This window comes from Humulus lupulus, chromosome X (assembly GCF_963169125.1).
Source record: "Humulus lupulus chromosome X, drHumLupu1.1, whole genome shotgun sequence".
In the NCBI taxonomy this organism is placed as follows: Eukaryota; Viridiplantae; Streptophyta; class Magnoliopsida; order Rosales; family Cannabaceae; genus Humulus; species Humulus lupulus.
In genome coordinates, this window is record NC_084802.1 from 15,279,264 (window position 1) to 15,290,293 (window position 11,030).

The 11,030-nt window shown below is 44.8% G+C and overlaps 1 protein-coding gene across 1 annotated transcript; it reads left to right on the forward strand.

The window, feature by feature from the left end:
* Positions 1-5,930: 5,930 nt before the first annotated feature.
* LOC133804895 (transcription factor VIP1-like) lies at positions 5,931-8,685 on the forward strand. Its single transcript, XM_062243008.1, has 4 exons — positions 5,931-6,657; positions 7,010-7,142; positions 7,874-7,958; positions 8,132-8,685. Exons 1-4 carry the CDS (start codon positions 6,068-6,070, stop codon positions 8,383-8,385), a joined length of 1,062 nt encoding a protein of 353 aa, XP_062098992.1. The 5' UTR covers positions 5,931-6,067; the 3' UTR covers positions 8,386-8,685.
* Positions 8,686-11,030: the final 2,345 nt, after the last annotated feature.

Sequence of the window (11,030 nt, forward strand, 5' to 3'; positions counted from 1 at the left end):
CAAGGGTCTCCTTGTCGGTCTCCCTCTGATTCACTGCCGCCTCCAGCTCCAGCTTGGCCGTCTCCATCTTTATGGTAAGCTCGGCCACCAGATCGGCACTCCTCTGGGACAACAGATCAACCTGTAGCAGAGAAAAGTTAGAAAATAAAACCACCATCAACAAGTGATGGAAGAAGTATAAGAGAAGTAAAAATTACCGCGGTGGCCTGGTGGCGGAGAGCCTGGGAGATGAACAGCACGTCCGGGTTGGTTATCGTGGCGTACCTCTTCAACTGAAGGTTGGACATAGTGCTCCCGACCTGATCCAGCAGATCAGCTGCCATGGGGGCTGTATCCTGACCGAGCTTAGGGCGGAAGCCCGCTTCGGCGACTAGCCGGTCCACGATCGGCTGGGGAGTACTGAACTCGGCAGGACGATCCGAGAACTCGACCTGACGACGGATCGTCAGGGCCTTATAAGTGTCGTCCCTCCAGCACCGGCCGTTTTCCCAGGTCCGGTTGACCAGCCGAGACTTCTCGTCCCGCAAGGCGGACTCCCCCTCCTCGAGAAGAGTTGGGCGAAGGGGAATGTGACGCCCCACATCACTATGGCTGCTTTCTGGAAGGACGACTGGCCCTACAAACCAAGACAAGTCTTTCCAGCGTGCTTTGTCCTCACTCGCACACTTCCTGGGAAAACTTCCCAGGAGGTCACCCATCCCTAGATTACTCCAGGCCAAGCACGCTTAACCATGGAGTTCTCAAGTGATGGGCTACCGAAAAGAAGATGCACCTTCCTGATATAGGTAGTATCCATCAATCCATTTAAGCCCTCTTCAACTGTGTAGTCCCATATCTACACAGTCTTAGAATCATTACACTTGACCTTCCCTAGGCGGTGTGGGATTGCACAGCTTACCCGGTCTTTCCCCTTACGGATCACGAGATTTTGACTGTCACAATCACCCCCCCTTACGGGCCCGACGTCCCTGTCGGCCACACTTCCGGCTGGGTCAAGGCTCTGATACCATTATGTGACGCCCCACATCACTATGGCTGCTTTCTGGAAGGACGACTGGCCCTACAAACCAAGACAAGTCTTTCCAGCGTGCTTTGTCCTCACTCGCACACTTCCTGGGAAAACTTCCCAGGAGGTCACCCATCCCTAGATTACTCCAAGCCAAGCACGCTTAACCATGGAGTTCTCAAGTGATGGGCTACCGAAAAGAAGATGCACCTTCCTGATATAGGTAGTACCCATCAATCCATTTAAGCCCTCTTCAACTATGTAGTCCCATACCTACACAGTCTTAGAATCATTACACTTGACCTTCCCCAGGCGGTGTGGGATTGCACAGCTTACCCGGTCTTTCCCCTTACGGATCACGGGATTTTGACTGTCACAGGGAAGGACTGGCGGCGCAGGGATTTCCTTCGCGGTCAGCCGACTCTCCCCGTGTGACTCCTCAGTTGAGCCTGCCCGCGTCGTCCGGGGCCTCTTCCCGAGGTTGCCTTCCCCGGCGTCGACTTCCGGGCCCCTCTTCCCAGAACTCTGGCTAACTGCTTCGCCCGCCTCCAAATCAATCACGGGGGGCTGGTCAGAAGCAATGTCTGCAGCTGGATCCATGGCCTGGAAGGGAACCACAGCCAGAGCTTCACCTGGACAGAGCTCCGTCCCGGGTGTTTCACCGGCAAGGGGGGGCTTCGTGCCCGTCACCTCATTTGCTTTCCTGGCCGCCTTCTTGGCTGCCCGGTCCTTGATGAGTCTCCTTATTTCGCTGGCTGGGTTTGACATGTCGGAGTCCTCTGCAAAAGTACAGAAAAAGGAGTTAAGAAGGTAAGCCAAACAGGTGAAAATACACAAAGCAGTTAAAAACGACCCGGGACGAACCCTCGTCTAGGCCCCGGGTGAGACTCAATTCCCTTAAAGCGAATGAATGGACCCGATCTCCTACGTCGTCCGGGTTCAGAAAGCCCCCGTACTGGAGGAACCCGGATAAGAACATTAGGACCTCTGATCCCACAGGAACGGGAGCTGAAGGCCTCATCTCTCCATCGGCCCCAAACGCGAGGCCCGGGGGTACTAGCCTATCCCTAGCTAAGTCCCCAACTCGGGGAGCATAAGTTAAGATTAAAGGGGAGTTACCTCGCCCCGATACGCTAGCCCCAGGAGTCCCGACGTTAGGTAGGGCATCTTCGAAGAGCTCCTCCAGCTCCTCTGAGGTGACCGCTTCTGCCGGGAGCTGGTTCTTCGTACGCTGGGCCGCATCAGCCTGCGCCGCTCTCACCACCGTGGCAATGTGGTCGAGGGCCAACTGCTCCCGGACGTCGGCGTTCTTCTCGCAGGGGATGCCCCGAAGGTTCGGGATAACAATGGTTTGGGTGGCCGCGAGCATCCCAACCAGTCGGAGGTTGTCGTCCCTGACGTAGCCCCCTACGTCCAGCTCCTTCGCGGTCAACTTAGCATAAAACCTCCTCCTTTCCAGGAGGAACTCGGTAAGGGGGGTTTGAGCGAAGGGCCCTGCAACCCGAAAGACATGACAAGAGACGAGTAGAAAAGATGAATAAAAGAGAGAGGTCCGGAGGAATACTTACCCACTCGCTGGAAGTCCAGCAGCAATGTGGGATTCTTGTCAACGAGGAACTCGGATGTCATGAACCAATAATGCCTGACATCCGGGGGGTGCCTCCAGGAGCTGGTAGGAGCAGGATAGCCTTCCCGCGGCTGCAGCCTTTAAAAGTCGTCCAGGGTCTTGTTTTTGACGTTGACCTGCGGCACCAGCTTGTAGAAGTACAAGACTTCCGCAGGGGTAGGCTCCGCGATCTCCTTCGCGACACAAAACACCCTCCACCCAGCAAGCAGGCGGTACGCTTGTGGCAACAGCTGGAACGGTGCGATCCCCACGTACGTCAGGAGCCGCACGAAGTAGTCATGAAGCGGGAGCGTAGCTCCCGCGCTGATATGGCCGGCGCTCCAGGCTCCGAATCCTTCCACGGACGTATGTGCCCGCTCCTCGAGCTTAGCCAGGCGGTTGTGAAAGAGGCCCGGAGTTGATTCGATGCCCAGTTGCTTCTCCAGGTTCAGCATCATCCGGTAGTTCCAGAACGAGTTAGCGGTTACGTCCATTTCCCACCTGTTGCCCTTGGGCGTCCTGGATCCGAGAACGGCGACAGGGGCCCTATTGACCTTTTCTTCAGAATGGAGTGTAACGCCCGTTGCCATAACTGACGATCTGGGAACAAAGAAAGAAAGACCAAGCAGTTAGTACCTAAACCCAAGAAATTCGGTCAAGGTACAGGGAGTCTCCTAAGGACTGCTTGGAGTCTCGTTGGATCAGGCCCGGGACCCCGAAAAGCCCCGGGATCCTGATCGGGAGAGGAGGCTACTAAGGCCCGCCCCTTGTCCGGGAGGCATCCGAATACGGAGCAACCCGAACCAGGCAGCCTTCCTAGCAATTTCTAAAGCACAGAGCCTAAATGCATGCATCTAGAGAACATAAGTTCACAAAGTTGGCAAGAGAGTTAAAAAAGACTTACTGTATGGTGTCGACCGCTGAAGATGATGGTTGTCCGACTGTAAGGATGGCAGAACCTCATTCTTGAAGTGGCGCAGCCGGTGTAGTAGTTTGTCGACGGGACAAACCCGAGAAGCGTCGTCAGGTAGAAGAACAAAAGTTGGGGTTCTGGGAAACAGGCGGCGACGCAGAACTAGCAGGCGGCGGTGTATGTCGTCGGCGATGTCGGACATGCAAAGCTCGAATAGCGTTTGCGTTTTCTTAAGCTGGTTCGAAGAGGTGAAAGTGCCAAATGTGGTTTTCTTGGGGTATTTATACTGGCCCCAATTTCTGGCCCACGATCCAACAGACAGGTGTCTTTTCATCTGACGGTCAAGAGTTGCGCAGGGGAATTTATGAGTCCTTTCAGGTAGGATCCTCGCCGTCTCGGATCCGACGGCCCAGGAAGGGCGGATGCCAAAGGTCGCCCCATCCTACGGTCCACCTCGTTCCAGGGGCATTAATGATGACCCCCCCGTGTAGATGGGATGCCTCGAGACGTGCACTGACACCCTAGTCTAGGCCTAGCGACCCTTGGGAGGTCTAGGCGACCCTTCAGGACCCGTGCAGCAATCACCTGGCGACACGTGTATCCTTGCCATAAAGCGGGCCGAAGGTAAACGTCCCCAGATCGTGGTAAATGATCCGAGTTAAGCATCCAACCAATGCCACGGCTTTCTGCCCGGACCCACGAATTCGGGCAAGAACTGGGGAGGCGACCTAGCGAGCGCTGTGGGGATGATGCAACCCTCCTCTCGGCGAACCCGGGCGAAGGCTTGGGGGGTAAATGTTATCCCCATTTCCTGCATGGGCTTGGGGCCTTCGTCTTGGCCCACTTTCAGGGGGCCAGCTTTGCACGCGGGCCCGGCCCAAGGTCCCTTGGTATGGAGAATGCCCAAGGGGAAGGGTATGGACCGGGGACTCAGGACTGGGCCCATTGGAGGTGTCCGAGATGTCCCTCCAGGTCCATCCTCAGTGAGGATCGTCTGGGCGGCGTGTGGAGCATTCCAATTGCTGCGTCCTACGGATCCCTATCCCGGACCACTGACGCGGTCCGAGCCGATGGTAAATGAAGCGGGACAAAGGTAAATGGACTCGGATCGTCTCATCCCTGGTTGAAGGGGCCAGGCATCCGGGACCCTGACGCCGCCTCGCTCCACGTGGGCGTTGTCCCCCACTTTTCACCTGCAGAAAAGGTCATCTCGGGATTGCACGCCAATGTGTCAGGACTGCGCAGCCAAGTACTCTGACTGGTCTTGTCTCCTGAATCTGCCTCGTGACTCGAAGTGGCCAGGCCAAAAGCGCCGTTTTGTCGGGCGAGATATAGCTCTAAGGTCAACCTGTTGGGCCGTAACTGGTGTTGGATTTACGTACTTTGTACCTTTTTGTATTGTGCCTCCACTAGAAAGGCCCCTTATATCCATTTCTCTGATGGACCCGGATCGGATCCGGTCCCGACCTGATATTCCCCTCAGCTTATAAATATAAGCTACAGAGCACTGTAAAGGGGGACTCTTTTCGATAAAAAAAAAAGAAGGAACTCTGTCAAAATATAGAAAAAACTCCATTGTAAAAGCTTCTTCAAGCTCTAATAACATAGACTCGTGGACTAAGGCTAGTTAACGCCCCAACCACGTATAAGTCTTGTGTTGCTTTTCTGCTTTCATTATTATTATCAGTAAATATCACTTATTAATAGAGTTGCCGAAAATCTCGGTTAACAGGTCCAATTCACTTTTTTTAATATCAAAAAGAGCAAACCATTCATAGCATGAATATCTATACTACTATAATAAACATATTCTACTATGATAATATTAATAAGAACTTTATCATTTCAAGTAAAAATAGATTTGTTTATTTATATGGAATGATTATAATAGTTCATCACTTAAAAACTAAATTATAATTAATAAGCATTTTTAAGTTAGTTATAATTATTTTATTATTCTTCATTTTCTATAAAAGCGGGTTTAACGAACTTAATAAATTCTTTCTTCCATTTTTAATATTAATATTTGTCTTTCTCCAGTTAGTTTTTTCTTTTCTAATATGGTATCAGAACTTCAAGAGTCGTCAGTGGCAGAACAACAACTTCTCGACCAAATTTCACAATAAATTAAAATTACAAATCTAATAATTAAGAAAATCAAATAATAAAAAAACAATTGAACTTATGAAAAAGTAAGGGATAATGTAACTATCAACCTTAATAATTAATTATTCATTGTTGGGATGAAATGAAGTAAAATTTGGGTGTAATTATTCATAGTCAAGGAGTGTGGGTGTAATTTTAGTTTTAAAATTCTAAAAAGTCTTTGAATCACTGTCACCGTCATCTGGCATAATATATTTGCACTTTCACACCCAAACTGACTTTTTATTTATTTCTGATATACCCTTACTCGTCTCTCCTTACCTTTTCTCTCTCTCTCTCTCTCTCTCTTTTAAACTCTTTCCCAACTTTTTCACTCTCTCTCGCTAGTATCATAGCAGAACCACCGCCACCGCCGGAGAAGATAAGTAATTTCAGAATGGAGGCGAAGCTTCCGCCGGCAAAGCCCCCATCGGCGACGGACATGGTGATTGACCAGATGCCAGACACCCCGAAGCGTGGGTCACATCACAGGCGAGCTCACTCTGACACCTCCTTCCGCTTCCCAAACCTCGACGACCTACTCCTCTTTGACCCATCTGACCTCGACCTCAGCGCCTTCCCTTCTCCCTCTCCCTCCCCTTCCCCTTCGCCCTCCCCCACCCCCGCCGCACGTGCCGCCGCCGCTGCCGCTGCCGCCCCCGTGACTTTCGATTCCTCCGACGAGTCCTGCGGTCCAATCGGCGCGCCCAGATCTAGGCCCAGGCCCTCCGGTACCCCATCCCATATTCGGAGCCTGTCTGTGGACTCTGACTTCTTCGAGGGTTTTGGCTTCGGTGGAGACCCGTCGAAAGAGGCGGTTGGGGAGAAGAGGGCTGGCCGTCATGGCCACAGTAACTCCATGGATGGGTTCGGTTCGGCGTCGTTTGAGTCCGACTCGGCTGCTCTTGGTGTTGATGGTATTAAGAAGGCTATGGCTCCTGATAGACTCGCTGAGCTTGCTCTGATTGACCCCAAAAGAGCCAAAAGGTTCGTTTTTTTATCTTTTTTTCTCAGCTGGGTCATCGTCTATCTTTGTGTGTGTACTTTTTAAACATTTATATGTGCTCTTTTTTTTATTTCTCCCTTATTTTCTTTGTGGGGTTTTTCTTGTACAGTTTAAAGCATTCTTGTCTATAAAATAACGAGCTAGTACAATTGAGCTGAAATATACGATTTTTTTTTTCTCTTTTCATCTTGTGTTTGATTATATATGGTTATTAATTTGAAATATATGATCAAGGAACATGTTTGTAGTTATGTTGAAGTTTCTAATGTTTTCCGAATCCAATGCCAAAAGTTTGAAGTTGATGTAATGGGTTTATGTTGTTTCAATTTTCAGGATTCTTGCTAATAGACAATCTGCCGCGCGGTCTAAAGAGAGGAAGATTCGCTATACCAATGAGCTGGAGAGGAAGGTCCAGACCCTTCAGACTGAAGCCACCACCCTTTCTGCGCAGGTTACATTGCTCCAGGTAAGATTATGACCTTGACTTTTTCTTAGTTATGGAGAATTATGAGGTGGAATCAATTATGAATGTTTGGTGCCAAGTCTATTCTTTCTGCATTCGTAATATATTTTTTTTGGTAATATATATTCTTTATATAAATTACTGTTTAATTTGTGGATATGTATTCTTTATACTAATTGATGCTTGGGATACTTGTTCACTTGGTAGACACAACATGTGTTTACAGCAATCGATCCTGTTGGCTGATTTAGAGAGCACCAATTACCGTACCATGTGGACATGTTTTATCAAGACAATTACCAGTTTTCTTTTTTGATTTAGCCAATTATATGATTGTACCTAACAGCTTAGGTGTGCACACCGATTGTTTTTTTGTATGATTTGTGCCGTTTTATTGGTCACCATATACCAGAGTTTTCGGTTATTTGATATGTATTTTTATTTTAATTAGAACCTTCGTATTAGTGAGCCTTTAAAAGTTATCGGTTCATTGGTTGTTTTGCTAACTAAATTAGAGATTACTGTATTCTTTGTTTAAGATATTGATTATTTTTCTAGGACAGTATGAACCAGTGATCACTGCTTGTTTATACTAACTTTTGTACTGGGGTGTGTCTGCTCACCACCTTAATGACTATTAGAATAGTAAACAAAAAACCAAATTTAAAGTGAACCAAAGATACAAAGGTCATAGACCACACATTATTCATACTTGGTATTTTCATGTGATGCAGAGGGATACTACTGGGTTAACTGCTGAGAATAAGGAGCTCAAAATGCGGTTACAGGCTATGGAGCAACAAGCACAACTCAGAGAGGGTATGGTTCTATTACACCAGGGGAAACATTTGGGAGCCTTGTGAAAATGGAAAATGGATATTTTGTTTTTTGTTTGTTCTAGTGACAATTTCAAGTTAACCAAATTCTCTTCTCTGCTTTTTACTCTTTCAAGGAATGAATCCATGTTGCTATTTTCTTTTTCTCATCCACAGCTCTGAATGAAAAATTGAGGGAAGAAGTTCAGCGCCTCAAGATAGCAACCGGGCAAGTTCCCTCTATCAATGGCAATATGTTCAACCGAGGACTCGCTCCCCAATTCGCCTCCCACCAGCCTGGCATGCATAACTTTGGTAGCCACCAGACTCAGCAACAACAGCTTCACATGCCTCAGTCATCCAACAATAACCAGAATCACAATAATGGGCAGCCTCAACTTAGCTTCTTGGACTACAATCGAAGGGTGTAGAATCAATTATTAACCCAAAAAACTTTGTGTGGCGCTATCAACAGGATAACTCATTTCAGATAGCTTCTGTACATATAGTTAAGTATGTATGTACTCTGCAGGTATGTATAAGTTGTTGTGATGACTGATTTTGCTAAGATCAGTCCCTTATATCAGTTCTTTATAGGTATGGCTATATCAGCAATCATTATTATTTCTAGGATAGGAATTTACTCAGAATGTTGTTGTAAAGCAAAACTCTCTTTGTTGGACCAATTATGGGCAACTGGTTATTATCATTTATAATGTTTACAACTACAAGTACTCTCTTAGAGTAAACGGCACAAATAAGAATCTAGTTTATAGAGGTGGTTTTTATAAAAAGATTGTTATATGTTTGAATTGGATGCATATTAGTGAGCTTAAATACATGAATAGATGTCAACGGAGCAGTAATTACTTACCCATTAAACAAAAAGAGAATAATAATTGAGGTTTGTTTGGCTGTTTATTTATTTATACATAATGAGATAACGTGGAAGTTGGGTTGATGATCAAGGCCACGTGCTGGTCCATAATTATTGTAGAAACAAAGACCAAAATCTATGTTTAAAAATTGATTTATTCCCTTCAAACCTTGATAAGTTGAAAGTATCCTCGTCATCATAATGATGGGTTTTTTTTCTCTTTATATAAACAAATAATTAAGACAGCAAAAAACAAGTTGCATAAATGTGGCTTTGGTATCATTTTAGAATTTGGAATAAAATTCCTGTTTTGTGATATATGGTAATTGTTACAATTTTTTTTTTGAAAGGTTTAATTGATATCTTAAATTTATTTAAATTCCTCAATATTTTTTTTTCTTTCGATGGTAATTTTTGTCGTTATTGAAGTAGCCCAGCATTTGATCTTCTATAGTTAAAGTAATGATTTGGCTAAGAATAAAAATAAATGTTTTTGAACAAAGTCTGTCGGCATTTATATCCCAATTCATTTCGTTGTCTAATGTAAGTCTCCGAATTTAAAAATATTTATTGTCATTTTTTATTTTATTTTTTTAAAAACATGTGATGTTATTTTGCTCCATATATTCAATTCATTTAATTGTTTTTACTCCATATATTCAGCGATATTTTATTATTTTGCTCCGTCAAAGATTAAAAATTGTTTCTTACTCTAAATACATCAGAAAAAGTCATGTATCTCTGTTTGACTAAACACAAGATACAAGGGTTAGATTTGTAACTTGCATTGTACTAATGTAGATTTAATCAAATCTTAGATTCTGAATTTGTTTGCCAAAATTTTAATGCAATGAAACTAAACTTGTGTTTGTGATTTTTGACAAATCCTTTACTTCAAAATTATTGTATTTAGTTTGTATGATAGAAAATTTATATATATTTTAAATGATTAAATAAATAAGAATGGTTGTATCATCAATTAAAAACAAGCACGTATGATAAATCTTCATCAAAATAATTTTTAGGAAATGACTACGGGTAGTACTTTTTACTCTACCGGTAGAACACACCCCTTAAATGGGTCTATAGGTAGGAGTATTTATCCAAAAAATAATAATTTATGATGATATTCATTGTAATAACAAACCTCAAGTTTTTAAGAAATTCTGAATAATTTATAATGCTGAAAACAGAGTTTATACAGTTGCTTTTACACGTATATAAAAAAAAAAAAAAATACGCGTGCAACAAACTATTTGAATTATGTTTTTGTCAAGATTTGTTATCATTAAAATTGGATAAAAATTAATACCCCACATGCCTATTTAAGGGGTGTGCTTCACCGGTAAGGTAACTAACTAACCTACCATAGAAATTCCCTAAGTTTTGTAAGGGAAATATGATCTTATATGCATAAACTGGTACCCCATAACCAAAAACTACTCAACGTTTTCCCCATTACTAATTTATGTAATTCTTTCCTAATTTTCCCAAATTAACCCTATCATTTTGTCTCCCTCTCTCCTTCACTCTCACAATTCTCTCTCCATCTCCCTCTAAAAACCCAACACCCACACCCACACCCACACCCACCTCCTCCACTGCCGGCCCTCCCTGCAACCAACACCCCAACGGAACTCCCCCAGATCCAAGCCCAGCCCCGCCTGCAACCCCACAACACTGACCCACCCCGCTCGCAATCCCCCGGACACCCCGACCTCAACCCCAACCCCAACCCCAACCCCACGACGTCATTATCTACCCCAACCCTGATCCCCATCACCACAGAAACTCCCCAAGACCACTCAAGGTCAGTTTTTTTTTTTCTTAAATTAATTGTAAATATAATGATATTGGTTGTTTGTTATGTTAATCTATGTCATATTTTGATAAAATTTGATTTTTATTTTGTGTGGATTTTTCATGCTAAGTTATTAGATATATTTATATGGGGATATAGTTTTGTAGAAAAAAATTATTGGTGAATATATGTTGTAGAAGATGAATGTCGCATCACCACGCCTCGTTAGAATTCTATATATTACCTCACCAAGCCTCACCATACCTCATTAGACCTCACCGGAATATTGGTAGAATCCACCTCACTAAGCCTTACTAAACCTCACTAAACCTCACCAGGCTAAGGGTACACTTATGTAATATGAAAATTTTATAGTTTAATACTTGCCTAGTGACAAG

Bases quoted from the DNA above. Each gene is read 5' to 3' on its own strand.
- LOC133804895 (XM_062243008.1), top strand. From the start codon at position 6,068: ATGGAGGCGAAGCTTCCGCCGGCAAAGCCCCCATCGGCGACGGACATG. The intron at 7,143-7,873 runs GTAAGATTATGA...CATGTGATGCAG, and splicing joins CGCAGGTTACATTGCTCCAG to AGGGATACTACTGGGTTAAC. The intron at 7,959-8,131 runs GTATGGTTCTAT...TCTCATCCACAG, and splicing joins ACAAGCACAACTCAGAGAGG to CTCTGAATGAAAAATTGAGG.